Source organism: Eubalaena glacialis, chromosome 15 (genome assembly GCF_028564815.1).
Source record: "Eubalaena glacialis isolate mEubGla1 chromosome 15, mEubGla1.1.hap2.+ XY, whole genome shotgun sequence".
In the NCBI taxonomy this organism is placed as follows: Eukaryota; Metazoa; Chordata; class Mammalia; order Artiodactyla; family Balaenidae; genus Eubalaena; species Eubalaena glacialis.
The window spans coordinates 58120971-58142383 of record NC_083730.1 but is presented as its reverse complement, the minus strand read 5'-3'; the positions used below and the strand labels follow the sequence as shown (position 1 = coordinate 58142383).

The 21413-nt window shown below is 38.3% G+C and overlaps 1 protein-coding gene across 1 annotated transcript in view; it reads left to right on the top strand.

Annotated features, from left to right (window-relative positions):
* Window positions 1-21413, top strand: part of MYOM1 (myomesin 1) — a 138271-nt gene that overhangs the window by 103911 nt on the left and 12947 nt on the right. Inside the window, exons 24-31 of the mRNA XM_061170465.1 lie at window positions 6796-6952; window positions 8967-9073; window positions 9191-9235; window positions 14287-14423; window positions 16570-16714; window positions 17474-17533; window positions 17833-17900; window positions 21124-21237. Coding sequence (XP_061026448.1) covers window positions 6796-6952; window positions 8967-9073; window positions 9191-9235; window positions 14287-14423; window positions 16570-16714; window positions 17474-17533; window positions 17833-17900; window positions 21124-21237 — 833 coding nt within the window. The remainder of the gene's footprint in view (window positions 1-6795; window positions 6953-8966; window positions 9074-9190; window positions 9236-14286; window positions 14424-16569; window positions 16715-17473; window positions 17534-17832; window positions 17901-21123; window positions 21238-21413) is intronic.

The window sequence follows — 21413 nt, the reverse complement described above, 5'->3', positions numbered from 1 at the left end:
TAGCTCAGCCACTACTGCAAAGTCTGATCGTGCTGGTAATGAGGATCAAAATGGACTAAGTGTGCCGTGCCTTACCAAGAAATCTAGTAGCTAAACAAGCCTGTAAGAAGAATAAGCTGGAAAATATTTAGAGTAGATTTGTTGGTACATGAGAGGCACTTCTAGTCTTGATATTTGATACTTTTCAAACAGTATCTATGTTGATTGTATCAGGTCTGGGCTGTAGGTGGAGACAAGGTGAACCAGATCAGACGGGAGGCAAGAGAGAGACCTGCCAAGGTGTGGCAGGTGATCTGGAGGGCAACAAATACCTGGCAGAACAGGCTGCAGGTGTTCTTACCAGAGACCCAGCAGCAGGCAGGAGAACTGAGGTGAGGAGCAGGAGAACCCAGACCCAGGCAGAGTCCCGAGCAGGAACTGAGTTATTGGAAGTTAGGACTTCTCACCAAGAGCAAGGCAGGTTAGAAGAACGGAGCTCCAGAAGGAATAATGAGCTGGGATTGAGTTGACAACCTACTAACCAATCCCAGTTCCTGAAAATTGATCGGTTATAAAACCTGGTAGGGCTGAGAATGCTCAGTGGCCTTGAGGTGGAGCTTTGAAGGATTCTGAAGCAGGAAGCCAGGCTATTAAAGATTAGCTCAACTGGCTAATTTAGAAAACTTCACTTGTATTTGCTCACTATCTGCTCTCTTTCACCCATTAGCAAAGTAGTTTTCAACCTTGACAGTACATTGCATTAGAATCATGCCAGGAACTTTTTGAAAATACTGACTCCAGTCTAGACTACTCCAGACCAATTAAATCAGAGTCTCCAGGACTGAGCCTGGGCATAGGGTCATTTTTGTTTGTTTGTTTAGCTCCTTGGGTAATTCAAGTATGAAATTCAAGGTTTGTGAACTGTGCATTAGATTGTGGGCTCCTTCAAAATAGGAACTTTGTTTTCTCTCTGTATGTCGATAGCCTAGTACCTGGTGTATAGATGAAAAAAATAATGAATGGCTACCATGTTTTGGCGAGAGAGTGTGACTCTGTTTTGCAGCCACAGCGTGTAAACCTAACCCTAGTATCTCGTAATGAGTGCCCTGGTTATGAAGGGTGAGTTGGGAGAGGCCCAGTGGAGGCCCTGATGTAGCACCAGGACCGCTGGTGGGTCAGCCAGCGGTCCTGTCTTCCACATAGGGGACCTCAGCGTTACACGCAGCCGATTACGTTTGTTCACTTCTGTCTGCTTCTGTTCTGTCCCACTCACCGGTTTTTTTAAACACCAAACACACACACACACACACACACACTCACACACACCATGGAGAAGGACAAAGAATAAAACTTATAAAAGTGACCTATTAATGCAGATATAAAAGGCTAAATTATATGAGAAAATTCTCACATCAGATTATGAAATGTGTGGGAAGATGAATTCCCACTTTTAAATTTTATCTTTTTTTAAAATCATTATTTGGAAGGGAGAGAAAAGTGGGCTGGAGTTAATTTCCAAAAAGTTCATTTTAGCCCTGAGCCGTACTTTAACCCATTCACTTACTGGGGGTAGTGGCAAGCCTGGAGGGACCATTAAAATGCCATTCCACGCAATCCAGTATTCCTCTAGGTCCTCATTAAGGATTTGTTTAGGGTTGGGGCAGCTGACTAGAGACAACTCTTCTTAATTCCTTTTCAGACCAGAATTATCTCCTTCATTTTCTATAGCCAAATCTCCTCTGCTCTTAACTGAATTCTTCATATTCTTGAATAGATTCAAAGGTTGTTTTTGAGAAAAATCTAAGTCCTGACAAACTTTGGTCCACTTTCCCAGCTCAACTCTGTGGGAAAGTGAGATGGCCTTTCATCTAGATGAGAATATCTGTAGGGATTCCATTACTTTGACAGCAGAACATCAAACTTGCTGCCTGCCTGTTAAATATCGGAACCATTCTGCTCATGTTTTAGTCAAATTTAGTGAATGTGTCTCTTTAGACATTTATGAGTTCAACCATGGATTGACAGCAGCTCAGTGCTTGGCAAAAACTCAGGCCGTGGGACATTCTAAAAAGAAAATTTGAGGGTGTTGTAGCTGCACCTCTTTCACTCTGACGTTGCACCAGGTTAATCTCCACAGGTGTAGCTGTGGACTAGCCTGGGGCCTCTTAGAAATGCTGTCATTACATTGCTCTTGGTTTTCCTAGAGCACTTATAAAAAGAATCATCCATTTCAATGTCATGTATCTTTTGTAAAATCTCACTAGAATTTTTTGCCCATGATGTATCCAGGATCCCTTCATTTAAGGAACGCCACTATTAATTCCTCTTAGATTTTAATATGTGGAAAAAATGTCCTTTCCAGATTAACATAATTACCTTCTTTATTACACAAAGAGGAATCTATGAATCTATGTATTTTCCAAAAATGACTTCCTCTATATATAAACCCAGAATGCAGGAAGAGTCTACCTTTTTTCCAAGGCAACTTCAATTCCATTTCCCATTACAGGTATTATTATAAAATACTTGGTCTACTAAGTCACTGTTTAAAAACACTTTTATTCAAAGAACTATGTTAACCAATTAATTAAAGCTGAACAGTAACCGAAGGCTTTGAATTTGAAAAGCCCTGTTGAAAGAGTATGAGAGCATTAGCATTGTAATTCATGTGACAAATAGGGAACAAGCTATAACTTGTTGCCATAATCATTTTAAGACAATAACCTTGTTTTATATTTATACAGTGATACTGTTGAAACTGTGTTCTTTCTTTGTAATAGTAAGTTATTTTGACTAAACATTATTTTCTAAAGAGAATTTTTGTGGAACGTAAGAAATATGCCTAGAAAAAAAAAAAAAGAAATATGCCTAGAAAACTAGTATTTGAATTATTTTCAGTAAATTTTACTTTTCAAAGTCTTGTGATTATGATCACTTTCAGAGTGACACTTTCAGCCAGTTGATAGCATCACTGTTTGTCAGGAAGGAGATCAAGCTTTAAATTCTGAGCATAAGTAGGAAACCCACTGCGACTAGAATGTTTTCTTTGTTGGTTTTTTTTTTTATCTTGTCTGTTTATCAAAATATTGGTGTTATGCTTAAGCTTTAATAAGACTAGTTGCAATAAAATAAACATTGCAATTCTAAACTGACATTTCTCATTTAAATCTGTTTTTTCAGTCCAGTGCCTGGCATGTGTAAATATGTATGGAAAATATGAAAGACAAAAGCCCTGCCCTTGTAGAATTTAACCCTGTTCTTGATAAAATAAACAACCAGTGCAACTTTTGAAAAACGAAAATTAATCAAATACTCATCTTAATGAGTATTTGATTTTTAAAACGGAAGTATGGAAGAGTTTTAATTTTTTTCCCCTTTATTTAAATAAATCAACAAATAGCACCCATCATAGCCACAATTATGTGAGCATAAATTGAGGAAATGTTCATGCCTCTCTTTTATCCACTACAGGTATTGTCTACCATGTCCTGATTTGATATGATTAATCAAGAAAAGCTGCACAGATGAGCACAACTCTCTCAGATACTAGTTGACTTTACATCTAATCCCTACTTTTTATTTTGCCCCTCCAGGCAATTACTTAATTTCAAATCACAAATTTTGATCTAAGACTTTCAAGAAATGCCATGTTGTTTTCTAAAAGTATAAATTATTACATTTGTTTACATTAGAACCCAGCTACAAAGTAATGATGTAAAACTCATAGGTTAAAGTGGAAACACACGTATTGCCTGGGACTTAAAAATAACATCTTTTGTTTCATTTCATACTGTCACAAAAGATCTCCAAGTACTTTACAAAAATGAATTGTCCAGAATAATTCAGTGAGGCAGCTCTATATCCTTCTCTTAATAGCTGAGGCAATTGAGACAGCAACTAAGCAGGGTTTTTCTATTCTCTAAGTTGCATGGGTTTGGGACCAAATCTGGTCATTCAGAAACCTGAAAAAAGTATTGTTTTAAATACCCAGTAGTTCCATTTACCTGAGAATTTACTGCTAGAGCATCAATTATTTAAAATTTCATTCTAAGACTCTTTGATGAAAATTCTCATAAAATAGATTACACACTTCAGTACCCACCTTTCATACTTCTTGGATGCAATATACTTAATCTCATTTACCTTTTTCTGTATGACTCAGAACCACAAGTATCCACCTTATTTATTGCCCAGTGTTACAATACAGTGATGTCTTATGGGGTGAGGGGCTGTTTGTCCCTCTACTAAATAATGTCTTTGTGCCTGCTTTTTAGTTTTCTGCTTCCTCTCCTGCTGTCATTTTCCTGATGATAGTAGCTTCTTACTTTCCTCTCTTTTTGGGTTTAATCTACTGAGAGAAACTGACCAACTAAGCTTGTTAGAATCATCTCAAGCTAAGTAGAGATTCCAAGTGACGGTCTATGGAATTCACCAGTGAGTGTTCAGGAATACTAGTGCGTGGACTTTGTCACATCAGCACTGGCTCTTAGAGACTTGTTTTCATTACTTCTTGGTCTTGGGCAAGATTCCAAATGAGTGAAGTGTTACGGTACAAAGGTTATCCATGTAATTGAGAGAAAAGCCAAGCTAATTATATTCTTCATATGCTTTCCGTTTTATGACTCCTTTGTAGAAAAGTCAAATCTTTCACTTTAGTAAAAATCAAGATTCTTAAGCTAAGCAATATTTTTTCTGCTGTCAACTTAAGTCATACCTCCAACATAATAAACAGCAGGCATATGGATGATTCACTTCCTTTTTAAAGAGATTACAAATAACCCAATGAATGACTAATATGAACAATCTGTCATGCCTCCAAAATAGATATTATGTAAATAGCAAGAAAGGTTTAGTCAACTTCATTACTTCTCCTTTCCTCTTTATAACAATACAGATATTCAGAAGATTTTCCATTTATACCCTCTGTGATTCAGTTATGCTAGCTGTGTATTATAATACCATCTAAACCTCAGCATTCTTAGGTGTCAGTCTTTTCTTAAATAACTTGTTCGTTATTTGTTATACAACAATGTTATACATTAATCCTAATGTAAGGATTAGTCATGTGTTACTGGGAATAGAAATAAAACATGGTCTGTGACTTCCAATGGAGTAGACACAGCCCTTAAAAGTAATACATGGGGGACATTTCACTTAGGAAAAATTAAATCTTTAATTGATCTTTATTTCTGTTTATCTATATAGCCAAATGTGAAAATAACCCTTTATTTTTTAAAAAGTAATTTTTTAAAATCTCCTAGAATTAGTCTTCTCTAAGTTTTCTATGTGTTAAAAATCACTTTTTGGAGGTTTATAGTTGAAGCACACACTACTATCAATAAGGACACAAATTAGACCAACTGCCAGGCTTAGGATCCAACATCCTAATGTCACCAATCACTCTTTAGGCACTCGTTTTGTTTTGCCCTTCGCCTGGGAGGAGTCTTGCAATTGTTTTTCCCCTGACAAGTTTTATTGAATGATGCAATCTAGAAGAGAAAATCTTTCATCACTTGGGAAGTATTTACTGGAAGGTTTTTTTTTATATACTTTAAAAAAAATAAAGCTATACCTTTTTGAAATTAAATATATTTTTCCTAATGTATGGAAACAAACTAAGTATAGACTGGTAATTGAATGAATGGCAATTTGAGAAGAGCATTTTACCTTTTAAATTGGATTTAGGCAGAGATGTGAACATTTTATATACTATACACACTCTTTGAATTGCTATATTGAATGCAGATGTAATTTATTATAACCCTCAAAAAAACCCCTCAAAACATTAACTTATTATTTTCTTTTAAAATCCAAAAACCAATCTTGAAACATTTGAATCTCTTGAAATTCATTTCCATAAAGTTCAATAACAATCATTTCTAGGTTTCTGTTGTTCTAATCTAGAATGGCATCTTTAGATTGATTTATGATTACCTGATCAGCAGAACTTGTTTCCATGGAGTTTTTTTTTTCATTCTTAAATGATTTACAAACTTTGAACATGTGAATATAGGCAGTTCTTACTACCTCTACTTTCTCCCCTTCAATTTCCCTTTGGTTTCTTTATCTCTTATCTATCCTTTCTTGATGACTAGTTAGATATGGGTAATATTGAAGCAAAAGTCATGAATTAGGCCCTGATAAGGACCATTCAACTTTCCTTTCTCCCAAGGCTGCCTTGTCCTTCTTATTATGGTCAACATACTCCAGTAACTGTCCCACTGGTCACGTCAACCAATTTTCTTCAGCCCTGAACAAACAGTGCTGTCCATGGTGTTAGCACTACCTAAGAAACATGGTACATTCATTTAATTCTGTCACAACACAAAAGTTGAATTGTAGCAGGATTGTCAGTTGCAGCGAGCAGTTGGGGCTTTTCGCTTGCACAGGCTCAAGGCCCTGCTTTAAGACTACAGTAAAGGGGGGGCTTCCCTGGTGGCGCAGTGGTTGAGAATCTGCCTGCCAATGCAGGGGACACGGGTTCGAGCCCTGGTCTGGGAAGATCCCACATGCCGCGGAGCAGCTGGGCCCGTGAGCCACAATTACTGAGCCTGCGCGTCTGGAGCCTGTGCTCCGCAACAAGAGAGGCCGCGATAGTGAGAGGCCCGCGCACTGCGATGAAGAGTGGCCCCCACTTGCCACAACTAGAGAGAACCCTCGCACAGAAACGAAGACCCAACACAGCCATAAATAAAATAAATAAAATTTAAAAAAAAAAAAAAAAAAAAAGACTACAGTAAAGGATCCCAAGGTAAGGAATTCTTACTTGACTGACTTCTACCAGGAACTATCAGTGCCTTGTTTTTGATCTTCTAGGAACCAAAGAGGTGGTTGTAAATGTGGATGATGATGGAGTCATTTCCTTGAACTTCGAATGTGATCAGATGGCTCCAAATTCTGAGTTCGTCTGGTCCAAAGATTATGTCCCCACGGAGGAGTCTCCACGATTAGAGGTTGAAAGCAAAGGCAACAAGTACGCACCGTTTCAATCCTAACTATGGGTCTCCTTTTCATGAAAGGAGGATGAAGTACGCTTTCCGTTTCAAATAAGAGAATGAAATCACAAATATTTTATGACTGGAAATGTAAAAAGTGATAACCAGTATAAACCTTAAAAAATAACAATCCTTATAAAATACTTTTCACATTAGTCCATTTAAAGTATTTTCTCATATGTATCTCACTGTTGACTGAAAAAAAAAAGCGCAACATGAGAGTTATGACTTAAGTTTTTTTCGGGGCAAAATGAGGACTATAGCCCAGGAGACAGCATCTCAGACAGCTCTGAGGAACTGCTCCGAAAAGGTAAGGGGGAAAGTCAGTACAGAAGGGATTTTGGTGAAGGGGGAAACGTGCAATCAAAGCACACGTTTTGGCAGAAGCTTACTGCTAGTCACGAGGAGCCTATGTCTCCATCAATGATTTTAGTGCTTTTCTAGATATGAGAAGATACAAGACATTGGGCTCATAAAATCTTCTCCTGAAAAATACCTAACTATCTGAAGGCCTGTTCTGCCAGTTTTTCCCAGAGCACAGAGTGCCTTATTCCTGATCTCCACCCTGAACTCCTTTCAGGGTGTGTTGAAGGTCAGCGACTGCAGTGGCTAATGACTTCATCCTTGTAGAAGCAGATGGCGAGCAGCAATTTTTAGTTGGCATCGTTTATGATGTAAGAAAAGCTTTAATTGGCATAAAAGTGAACTTCAAAGATGATTCTCATTATTCTACAGAATTTTGAAATCTTAAGTAATGGTGAGGATGCTTATGGGGAGGGGTTAAGGAAGAACTTGCTGATTCAAGTTATGGTAAGTTAAATGGATGGGGTATAATCTGTTCTGCTTTTTTCACCACCACTTGTGAGCGACACAATACTGTACTGGAAAGAACTCTGTATGGGAAGCACAGGAGAGATGAGCTCTAGTCCCAGCTCTACCAGGAGCCGGCTGTGTGACCTGGGGCAGCTTTTAATTACATGGACCTTGGATTTCTTTTTCTGTAAAATGGAAGAGAGTGAAGGAGATTAATTTTATGATCTGTTACTTCCTTTCAGCCTCAAGATTTCTTTTATTTCACCTTACTTATCAAGCTTCATATCTTTATAGTGCCAACCAGATTGGATTATATTTGGTAAAGCAAAATATTCCTAAGTATTATTTCTATTACAAAAGCCCAATATAGCTCAAAAATAAAAGAAAGAAATAGTAATTTTGTTGGAAAACAGCAAGGAAATACTGAATATATTAATAATTAAAAGACGTTCTGCTGTAACTATGCTGTAAGGTCCTTGAAGTGAAACATAATTTTGGTCAAAGGAAAGACAATCAAACTATAAATTTTTTTTCCTTGACTAACCTATAAATGTTTGGGTGATCTTAGACCCTGACCAGCAATGTGACTCACCAAAGTTAGAAAACAAAGCGAACTAGACGACTGACCCATTCATTCATTCATTCACTCATTCCACAAGTATTTATTAGGCACATATTATGTGCCAGACAAGGTATGGAGGCCGGAGGACACAACAGTGAACAAAACAGATCTCATCCCAAAAGGCATTCAGTGGAGGTATATAGTTAATGAACTAGGCAATACCTATGCCATGTGATAACCTCCAAAACAGGAAGTGCAGGGTTGACATAAGAGAGGCATCGGGAGGTTCTGCCCTGTGAAGAAGAAAAATTTCAGGCTGCCCAGCAAGGGTTGATCAGCTAAAAATATCGTTATTTGGGATGTGCATCGATATGCATCATAGCTTGGGGATGGGAGATTTGTACCAGCTCCCCCTCCCGTCACCATCAGCCCATAGGAGGAGGTCAGGAAAGTCTTCCCAGAAGCAGCAAGAATGAGTGGGCTTTAGGTCAGCAAGGGGGACAGAACAAGTGCTCCACGTGAAGGGAGCGGACGTGCAAATGCCTAGAGACCGGGCAGGGTGCAGGTCCTCAGACCCCACATGGCCTCTCTTCTTATAAAATTATTCTGTTCTGAAGGACGAAAATGACCTTCAAAGACCTCGGGATGGAAGACTTGGGCATCTACTCCTGCGATGTAACAGACACCGATGGAATAGCATCAAGCTACTTGATAGATGAGGAAGGTAAGTGAAAAATCAGTTCATTCACGTGTCTGCTTTGATTTCTCAGTGATTCTCCAGGATCAAGTGACTTTTGTTTTAGTAGTTCAAGCTCTAATTGTTCTCTTTTTCTCCCTACAGAATTAAAACGTTTACTTGCTCTCAGCCAAGAACACAAGTTCCCAAGTAAGTGTCCACAATACATTCACAGAGTTTAGCCATCCCACTACACAATTCTGACAGGATCAAGAGAAGAGGCTCTTGAGAACATATAATGGAGCATATATTGGTAGCTGCAGATGCACTTTCCGAAGGGCTGCTTTTATCTTTGTCATTGTTCTCCAGAGATACAAAGAACACTAACATAGAAGATACATCCCATGCTCTGTTACATAGAGCACTATCGGGTTACATAGGTGTAACAGCTGACCAATTACATTCTTCACCTTTTGCCTACATATTTTGGAACTTTATACACACACACACACACACACACACACACACACATCTCCTAGATACATTAATTTGTATGTCTTTTAGGCGAACTGATCTCTTCCTAAGCAATTGAATGTTAGCATTTAATAGAAGAACCATACCTCTAAATAAAGACAGTACCTAACATTTTAAACTCCTGGAAAATAAGATAAAGATGCCTTGATCAGAAAAAGAATCCCTATGAACTATCTACAAACCTTTCAATGAAGCACCTTCTACATAAAAGATTAAATTCCAGAGTTGACACCTAAGAGAAGAGAAAGAAGTCTGAAACGATACTCAGAAAGTTCCACTGGCCTGATAGGATCTCTTGCCCATTGGTACCCACTGGCCAAAGTAGTGAAGCATCCAGAAAGTTACACCTTAGAGTTTGAAAAAACAAAGAGTGATAGCATCACTCATTCTTTTAAATCAGGAATTTTTTTCATTCCTTAATCCCTAAAATATAACTTCTTCACTAATACAGGAGTTTCAGGAACCCAGGGAACTATACCCTGACCCCAAACTATACGCAAAACGTTGTGTGTTTGTAGATGTGCATTTTTCTAGGGCGAGGGTCTACAGCTTTACTGAAATTCTCAGCAGAGCTGTGATTAAAAAACAAACACTGCTCTAAAACTAGTTGTCTGACCTCTCTCACATTCCCAAGGAATGCATGTTTGATGGTGAGGCTGGGTGTTGGTGACTATTGGCCTCAGCTGGAATGTTCTCAAAACCAGCTTTATTCAACAAAGCACAGTGGGGTGCCTGTGGAGTGTGAATGCAGAAAGCAGGCTTTCTGAATTCTAGGGGAGAACCGTTTGTTTCTCGTCTGTAAACTTATTCACCATCAAACTGGAAAAGTAACACCAAGAATAGTGTCTTAAAAGTTATTCTTTTTAAAATTGTATGGAAGGCAGAGGTTTGGCCTGGACTGTCTTTGTTCTGTGCTCTGTGAACCTGAGCACGTCATCCCAATTTCCCCATTGCCTGGTTTCTTTTCCAGGAACGGCTGTTGTAGTTGTTCACAGCACCCACCGCATAGCGGGGCTGTGAGAGACAATCAACAGGGCGTTGGTTAATCCTGAACTCTTCAGGGAAAATATAAATGTTAATTGAAACAGAAGAGTGACCTAGAAAAACCCACTTGCAGAAGAACTGTCTGCCAGCCACACTGATGTCCTCCCTTCATGTTCCCAGGGCCATGAAGAGGGGAGTGGAGGAGAGGGTCACCGTGCCGAGCACAGCTCGGGAGCCTGTGAATGCTCGCACTGTCTACAACGTGAGACAGAAACAGCAGCACCTACTAATCTAATCTAGTTAGTCAGACAGTAAATATTGACAAAGTGTCTAGGCAACAGCTGGTCCAAACAACATTTACATTTAGCTTAAAGGATGGAGATGAGAGAAGTTGGGGTGTTACTGTTGAATTGGAGGTGCCCAGCCTCCCTGAAGTTCAATGATCATATGGACTTGCCGATAGTAATTGCCTGCTATGACTGTCATTTATGCTGAGATATTTTATTCTGCATGAGCATAAGCACTTCAGTTGTTGGTTCTAGGAGAGGGGGTAGCAGCAAACTCAGGTACCCTACTATTATAGATCAGGTGTGGCATTTGGGTCGGCGCAGAGAGAACCCAAAAATGTGTTAAAAGCTCTGCTGTGCAGGTATGACTCTCCCAACCGTAGGGAGCTCCCGTGAACCCGTTGAAGCAAGGTTTCAAGTATCACAGCTCCAGTACTTTTCTCTCCCCAACCACTGTTGGATCAGCCAGGTCACTACATGAATATTTTCAGAGATCTGATGATAGGGTCAAAGCAGCATATCCAATTTCTCAATTTATGCCCACTTCCTCTTAGTATATGTTGACACATGAGCCATTTTCTTGAGATTTTGTAAGGTCTTAACTGGTCTCGTCTCTTACAGAGTATAATAATTCACAGTAAATTCTCCTGTTTTAAGCTGTTTTCAAAAATATTTTGAAAACCACTAAACATATGCCTTAAACCTACTAAATGACAGATATTTTGCTGGAGCAAATTAACTGCCAGAGAAAAGAGCCTAAGGAAATTTAGGGCTGAGCAGAAGGAAAAAGTAAAAATATATAAAGCTAAAAATAGAAAATAACCTAGTCTGTCTTGCCAGTAGTGATACTAAATTGCAGTGTAGAGAGGCAGTTTATTTGAATATATGTGTGTGTGTGTGTATATACATATATGTATATATATATATCAAAAACATACGTGTGTGTGTGTGTGTGTATATCTAAAATTCAAGGTATATGGGGGGATGGTGGGAGATATACTTCAGTATCAACAACATCCTGCAGGCCTCCCGCCTTTTGAGATGGACCACATTCTGTCTACGGAATGTGTATCTCTCTAAATAAATACACTTCTCACCTAAAAAAAAAAAGGAAACAAAAACATCCTGCATAATGTATCTTTTTATTTGTAGACATTGCTTATTATCCCACTTGTACATATTATACTCTATGAGTACAGACATACACAAGCACGTATACATAAATTATATCTGTCTGGTATGTCCTCTTAGGTGTAAATATAACATACAATTGGTGGTTGTAGGATGTTGTTTAAACAACTGAAGGAAGAGTCACCAAAATATTAATTTATTATATGCTGTTTATAGAGTGCTTAAACAGAATGTCATCATACTCTACAATGACCTTAAAAGGGTCACTACTATGGTGATTTAATTTGAGAGATGAAGAAAGTGAGGCACAGAGAGGTTAGGTAATTAGACCAGATGTGCACAGCTGGTACCTGGGCATAAGCCCAGGTGGCCTGACACTAACCAGGACATGGGCTGTTTCTGTGTGTGCATCCTGGTGGCCAGTGCTCCCCAGGCAATGGCCCCATTACTCAGAGAGGACCGTGAACATTAAGGGACCTGGAGGCTTCCAGGAGAGCGTGGGAGCGTGTCCCCTCCCCACCGCCGCCACACTGAGCTTCTTAGTAACTGCATCACTCATGTGTTAGATTCCCTAGAGTGAGATTTCCAGATGTTTCTGGAAGAGATCCTACTCTCTATTCCCCTCAAGACTTACTTGTAGCAAGCAGGAGCGTCCTGTAGGGAGAAAACTTAGCCTCTGCTCTCACCACCCTGGGGTCTGTTGCTGATCTGCTCTTACTGGAAAACCACTAGTGTTCTTCAGAGTGGACGGCCAGGACCATAAGAGCACAGAATAGAGGGAACAACCCTGGTCTCAGCTCTGCTACCCAGATATGTTACTAAGCTTTCCTGAGGCTGAGTTTTGTCATCAGTAAAATCAGGGGAGAAAGAGAATGCCTTTCTCGAGCAGCGGTCATTATACACAGTGGCTCAGTGTATCCTGGTACCATATTCACTCTTGGTGGCCTTGTGAGGCAGATAATATCCATGTTAGCAGGTGAGGAACACAAGGTTTCAGGGGTAGATAACTGTCCTTGATCAAGGTGTGGCCCTTCTCTGTCCACAGGGGACACCCTCAGTAGATGATGTCTGAGCTTCCTTTCAGCTCTGCATGGAATGACTCTATAACTGAGTTTCACAATGAATATGGAATAGTGCAAAGGAAAGGCATCCCTTGAAGCTTGAAAAGGGTAGTTTTAGGATAAATACAAAAAACATTAATGTACCTTTCGTACAAGTTTATACCAAGCTTATAATTAAAGCTTATAATTTAAAATGTAGCATAGCTAAAATTTTGAGATATATTTAAGAATAGTTGAGAGAAAGCAAAGGGTGATTTCCCCTAACAGAAGTGAAGGACTACAAAACTTTGAGAAACAACCATCTTGTTCCACAAAGGATGCCCAGGAGCCACTTCTGATACAGATCTGTTGGCTTGGAGGAGCCTTCGTAGAGAACATTTTCAAGTTACAAGAAATTTAGAAACTGGTTTTGAGAGATGTCAGCCAACTTTTTAAAAATTTCACTCATGTTCAAATGGCTTAAGCAATACAGGTGTAAATCAGAGATATCACATGGTTCCTTACTTTCTATGTGAAGCAAGCCATGCTATATTTTAATATAGCTTCTGGATAATGACTTGCTTATTTGCATCTGAAAAATTTTGCTTGATCCAAGAACTTAAATGAACTGGTATACCATTGGGATGGATACGGTTTAAATGACAAGCTGGTTCATCTTATATATGTAATCAAAATTAATTCTTTCTTAAGATTCATTTTTTAAAACATTTTTAAAAACCTCCAAAGTGAGTTAAATTGTTGAAAAAAAATCAAATTGAACTCTTTTTCCAAATATTTTGAAGTAATTAAATCATAGAATGTTGGAGCAGGAAAATATCCTGGTCAATTAAGACATTCAGTTCAATTCCATCCATTTACAGATGAGTCAGGTGAGGCCCAGAGATGCGAAGTGAACTGCCTCACATCACAGTTTGTTAGTAGCTGACCTTGAACTACTGGGGCCAGCTCAAGACTCTTTTCATCATACTTTGTTATTGTCCCTAAATAAAGCTAACCAAAGCCACAGTAGAGAGTCACAGAGGTTAGCTGAAGGACCCTGGGAGGTCAGTTCATCTTCCTCATTTTTATAGTTAAGACATCTATGACAGTCAGGATTAGAACCCAGTTCTACTGTCCTTCAAAATCAAACTTTCTCTACAGTGCTCTCACTGAAAGAAGCAAGGTGCTACATCATCACTTCCATTGTTTTTCACTTGTTGGAAAAATCTGTATCAATACAAATGGTTACCAATATAACTACTACTCTTATTTTTATTTTTCATAGCTGTCCCAGTTAAATCAGAGTTGGCAGTTGAAATTTTGGAGAAAGGCCAGGTCCGGTTTTGGATGCAGGCTGAGAAGCTGTCTGGCAATGCCAAAGTCAACTACATATTTAATGACAAGGAAATTTTTGAAGGGCCGGTAGGTTTTACACTTTTTAGATTTCTAAACATATCACTGTAGAATGTGCTGGGAAACCCGTATTAGAATGCAGATAAGTTGTTACGAAAACCACTGGACGTGGGGTGAGGGGGTTTAAATCATTTCACATGTGAAAAGTGTGGAAGAAAATATAGATTGATTATATCATATTATCCAAAATTAGAATACCTTTGAGAATGAAAGAAGATGCTAGTAATAATTTTTCCAGGATAACAGTCATCAACCAAAACTGTCTCAGGCAAATCAGGAAGTTGGTCACCTAAGAAAAAAACTGAAGGCAGAGGGGCCAGCACCCTTGCCTGAACACAGATACTCACATCAGACTCCAGTGGCGTCTTGGTTCTTCATGTGGAAGAATTGTTCTAATGGCTCAGAAAAAAATGTAAAAAAAAAATCTCATTGCTTTTCTGATTAAAAATGCAATTCATCCTTATTGTAAAAAACTTTAAAGACTCAGAAAAGACAAACCACAAATTCTTACAACTTTTTGATATACATATTAATATATACTTTTGGTCTTTTTCTATACTTCTATGTGTGTATGTCAATTTGTGTATTATTTACATAGGTGATTATGTATATCATATTTACTATTTCTTTGCTTTTAATGTAAACATAGTTTCTATAGATAGAGTTACAACATCTGCACTTTATCTGTCCTCCCCAGACATCAGTAGAGCCAGCATCAGGCTTGTGCCTGGTGGTACTGAAGAACTTGGGTTTAGGGCCCCTGTCTCATACCTGTCTTCTCATGGGTGTAAATGGGAGACTAAAATGATGGGGGAGAGGTGTGGTTTGTGGCCATGATTAACAACCTGTTCCCCTTTCATCAAAATGTGTTTTTTAAATATTTGAGGATTCATTAGTTAGAGGGAGAATGAGTAACATGAATAGCAGAAGAATACACAATATATTACTTTTCAACTCATGTAGTAACTGTGCAGAGCAGGAACAAGGCACACATGGGTCCACTGTGGCCCATCTCCTCCCTGTTTTCAAAATGTTCTCATCGACTGCGGTGATCACCATCTGGCCAGTGGAGAGGAAGGAAGAGCCTTGTTGGCATCACTGCCCCCACAGCCATTGAGGGAACACTCATGCCCATGTGTGTAGAGGCACTCCCCTTCATGTGTTCACACACGCTTGCATGTGGCGCATGCACACACACACACACATACACACACACACAGAGAACTTGAAGAGCAGTTTATTGTCATTGCAACTGGTTCTAATCATACTATTTCACTGGGTGCAAATTACTGTCTTAGGTCAGGTTCCCTAGGAGAGTCTGAAATAGAGTTTCTCCTTCAGGTGGTTTATGGGGGTTACTCTCAGGGGTAGGAGTGAGGGACACAAGCCAAGGTATGGGGCAAGCTAATTAAAAACGGGGTCTCTGTTGGAGACTGGCTCCCTGCAGGGGAAACTCCAGGGCATGAATTGCACCACAGAGTTGATCCCAGACCTGAGCCTTCATTCTGTGACAGTTTATAGGAAAACTTCATTAGTTCAAATCTGTTATGGAACTTGTGCTTGTAAGCCCAAGGACTAAGACTTATCTTTACATTGAAAAAAAAAGTTGCTTAAGGAAGATGATAAAATAAGCACAGTCTAGCAGGGCAATTTCTGTTCATTAAGAGCAAATGGGCTTCCAATGCTTTAGAAGCATTTTTATCCACGTATTAATTCAGCAGATGTTTATTAATTGGCTGCTGTATTCCATGCGTGTGCTACATGCCAGGGGTATAGCAATGATTGAGACAAACACTTCTCTCACGTTGCTTATAGTTGTTGCATTATTCAGTTAATTGAAAATAATGTAATCTGGAAAGAAAAATGGTAATCTAAAAACAACTTTTCGATAACATTTTGTGATTTGGGGTAACAAAAGTTTATGTTTAAAAAACTAAATGTCAGACTTTTTAAAATCAGTTCTGGTCAACATCATATATTCCACGTAATATTTTCCTTTTTCTGGGTACAAGATTTTGAAACTTTGCTCACTTAAAAAAATGTGAACAAGAAACTATTAAATTATGATACTTTGGAGTTTGTGTGTTTATTTTATATGGCTTATTGTCATCCTATCTATCTCACTTATTTCTCTCTTTTACTTTTCACATTGAAGAAATATAAGATGCACATTGACCAAAACACTGGTATAATTGAAATGTTTATGGAAAAGCTGCAGTATGAGGATGAGGGCACGTATACTTTCCAGGTTCAAGATGGAAGAGCGACTGGCCATTCTACTCTTGTTCTCATTGGAGATGGTAAGGGTTCTGTGAAACAGTATCTGGAAGATTTTGCTACTCCCTTCAATGCAAATACGCCATCGCACGAAAGTGACCAAGTGGGAGGAAGTAAAAATTATTTCTTGATTAGATTCCAATGTTCAAAGTGCAATTTGCAATTAATACTTTCCATAGTATTTCATTTCATAGAATTGAAAGTTAATTTAAAAGGACACCAAAGTTATCACTGGCCCACAGGCAAGACTGCACTTAAATTATCTCATATATAAACAAGTATTTATAACTAAAATTCTCCAGTGAAGGATATTGCAATACAACCAAGACAGTATTATGTCTCAGAAACAAACTATGATACTATCTTATAATGTGCACCTACTTTAAATTACTTAAATGAAGAAGATAAATATGCAAGAGTAGAGCATGCCAAATCTAATGGATGATTATCCGTTAGAACTAGGTTGTATGGCAGCTGTTATAAGCCAGTGTGGAAATCACCAAGATTTAATATGTGGTATTTAATAAAGCAATGGAAAGGCTGGCCAGGTCTCTACATTTGCAATAGCCAAAGCTATTTCACTATTTCCTGACTTCATGACCTTGAACAAGTTTCTTAACCTTTCTAAGCCTTTTTCTTCATCTATGAATACTGAAAACAAATAGGGTGGTCATGGTGTATGAGTGTTATAACAACGAATATAAATCACTTAGCACAGTGACTGGCATGTACATTTATACCACTCAACTCAATTTCATATTTCCTTGTTTTTCAATTTTCAGTTTATAAAAAGCTCCAGAAAGAAGCTGAATTCCAGCATCAAGAATGGATCAGGAAACAAGGTAAACATAGGCAGTGAATAAAGAGAAAAGCTTCAATTTCTTGAACAAAATATTCCAAGATTATTTCCATAACAAATTAAATGAATATTATTGCTTATGTTAATAATGCCCTGGTTAATAAAAATAATTGAAAAAATACTTATTATTAAATATGTATCCATTTAAAATATTTAAAAACTAAATCTTGAATTTTTAAAATTTCACTTTAGATGTAAATCACCTTAGAATTTAAGAATGAGCTTGGATTTTTGCATTCATGATTAATATTGCTGATTGCTGATATCATTAAAATTTTATAGGTCCACATTTCACTGAGTATTTGAGCTGGGAAGTGACTGGTGAATGTAATGTACTATTGAAATGCAAGGTAAGAAGTAGATAAATTTCTAATAATTTGATACAAGGGAAATAAAGATAAAATAGAATGTGAGAAGAAAAGGAAGATCAACTTTTTATCTCCTCCATTTGCACCAAAATGATAAGTGACGTGCCTTTACTGTTGAATGTTACTGTTGGTTGGTAAGAAATATTTAAAATAAAACAACATAAAAATATGGGAAGTCAAGATGATAGTTTTTATTCATTACTCACGCTCTAGTTAATAAGGACAGACTCTCCTTTTTTTTTCATTAAGACCACTTTTTTTAGAGCAGTTTTATGTTCACAGCAAAATTGAAGGGAAGGTACAGAGATTTCCCATATACCCCTGTCCCTATATACACATAGCCTCGCTCATTATCAACATTCCCACCAAAGTGGTACATTTGTTACAATCGATGAACCTACATGGACACATCATTACCCAGAATCCATAGTTTACATTAGGGTGCACTCTTGGAGTTGTACATTCCATGAGTTTGGACAAACGTGTAAAAACATGTATCCGTCCTTATAGTGTCATACAGAGTATTTTCACTGCCCTAAAAAGCCACTGTGCTCTGCCTGCTCGTCCCTCACTAACCCCCCCCACCAACTCTTTTTCAATTATTAATCTCAGAAGAATCTCACATCATCTTCGTTGCATTCTAAGTGGTAGATCTATTCCAGAATCATTCCAGCCACACTGTGTTTCTATGGAAGTTTGGCAATTTTTTTAATCTAAATTGTGTGACTGGCACAACAGTACCTTCGAGTCTTGGGCAGCTCTGCTGCTGGTTCTGAAAACCCTGTGCTCCCTTGAGGGGAGAGGTTTGGTAAAGAGTTTGCAGCTCACAACCGATTATGTTATTAGGCCTTTGAAACATTTAGGAAAAAAAAGTTCCACATCACATTCTAAATTATCTGTACCTTAGTGTATGGTGTTCAGCTGTGTGAGTCATCAAACGTTTTTGGATAAGAACTGCTGGATGAGGTTGGAGTGTGAAGGTTGTGATGGTGGACGGTGACTCCAAAGCAGATGCACAGATTTGGCGTTTCGCACGTAGTTGTCATTATAAAAGCCAGAACGCAAATACTCCAGTCTCTGCTAGATCTGATAAATTCAAAGAAACAGCGGTCTACCAGAAATGTATAGGAAAAATCAATGCTGGATTTTAGCCTCTTAGGAAATGGCAGAGCGTCTTGAAAAACACTTTCTCAGGCAGCAGCTAAAACCCACACTGCCTCTCTCTCCTCCTGACTGTCCACGGCTGCGTGCCCCTACTTACTTTTTCCTCACACTGCCCACCCCAGAAACCATCCCTTCCTCAGGGGCCCCCACATCCGTGTGTCCTTCTTTCTGTGCTTCCTATTGCACTAGGCTTCTGGGAAGTGAGCTCTGCAGCCCTATTCCGATGGTTTTCCTCAAGAGAATCAGCCCCTTACCCAGATCCTGACCAACCACGGGAGCCTAGAAGTAGGTTCTGAATATTCATTCATTATGTATTCATGACTTCGAATGGCCTTCTTCTTTCAGCTTCTCTGACACAATCCTTTTTCAAGGCCCAACACAGTCATCTCCTCTGTAAGGCCTCCCCCTTCTCAGTCTGGGTAAAATGAACCTTCCTCTGTCCTCCCACAGTTCTTTGTTTCATTATTATAGCAATTTATGTACATTTAGCAATTTACATATTGCATTAGAGTTAATGGAGTATGTGCAGCCAAACATTCAGACTCTGAGACTACCATGGGCCCCACTTGGAACTAGTCTACTCAAAAGAATATGGACAAGAACCCCAGCTGGCCTACAAGGCCATGCTGGGCACTGCTGTCCTGCAGGAGTCCACATCAGGAATCACGCCCTTCACCACCCACAGGTGACAGCTCAGGTGCAAGGAGACAAGATCCACTTTGGGCAGGTGCAGGAAACACCATGGCTTTAAAAAAATCCCTCATGCCCCAAGGGGCCAATACTTCTTGTAACAACACCCCAAGCAGAGCTTCCAGGTTCCCCGCAGGGACCATGTCCGAATAACAAGAGTATATTCAGGGAAGCCCAAAGCCACGGAGTACACTTCTAGTCCCTCCCAGTCCAGTGGTAGCTTTCCCATCTGCGGGGCATGTTTATCATAAGCAATGTTGCCTAGTAACACAGTTACAACCCAGGAACCAGTTTACAGGATTATAAAGAACATTTGTGTGTTCTGGTTTCACTGCAGTTACCAGTGTTGGTTCTTATGTTAATGTATTAGCTGCGATTTTTTGTTTCTTTTTTGAAACTTACATTTCCTTGTCTTTAATGAGATCAAACATTTTCTTCATCTGTTTGTTCTGTAATTATATTTCCTCTTTGGGAAATCATACATTTGTCCAATTATGTAGTGGGGTCTTTGAGATTGTTTTCTTGATTTGTATGAAGTCTTTACTTTTTCATATAATTTTAATTACACAAGAAATACATGAATATACTCTTCTTCATAGAAAGTTCAAGCATTGTAGATAAAGCTTAAAATCCCTTTAATCATATGAAGTCATTTTGCCCGTTTGAAATTTATGATACGATGTGTGGATATTGGATCTAAATGAGTTTCCTAAAAATTGCTAAGCAATTAATTTATTAAACCATACTTGATGGATGCTAACTGAACTCACTGTGTTAATCATTTCACAATATATGCATATGTCAAATCATTATGTTGTATACCCTAAACTTATACAATATTATATCAATTATATCTCAATAAAACTGGAAAAAGTTTTAATTAAATAATTTTAAACATATTTCCTTTCCACATTTATTTACAAAGCTTCATTTACCTTTTTAAAAATATTTAGCCATAGATTGGGGCTTACTCATTCTGATACTTTGATAAAGTCATTTGTTTTTGTGACACAGACTATATTTTAATCTGATGGGATTTATCTTCCTTTGGTTTTCAAATTTTTATTTTTACTTAAGTCTGTATGTTAGTATGTATGTTTCTATGTTTTCTTGTCCACCAGGTGATTTTAAAGACAAATTTTTTTCTGCTGGAAATAAAGATGCTATTGATTTAGGTTTATTCTTTTGTATCCATTTTATTTTAAACTCTTTATCAGTTAAAATAGATTTCAATTGATTCCTCTAGAAATCTATGCTTTTTCTTATATCCAATGCTACATTGAGAATTATTTAGTTTCATAAGAGTAGCATTCCTTTATTTCAAGAAGTATAACTACAGTTTTTCTTCTAGGTGGCAAATATTAAGAAGGAGACCCTTATTGTGTGGTATAAAGATGAAAGGGAGATATCAGTGGATGAAAAGCATGACTTTAAGGACGGTATATGTACCCTCCTTATAACAGAGGTAGGTGACTATAAATATAAAATGTAATGTATTAGTTCTGTACCCTACATTCTTCCAAAATACAGAGACTAGATTATGTGTTCCTTTGCCCCGGGCAAAGATCCCTGCCCTGATGTCACCCAAAAAGCAAGCTGTAAGGACACAAAGGCTTCTCTCACCTTGTGATATGCAAGGAT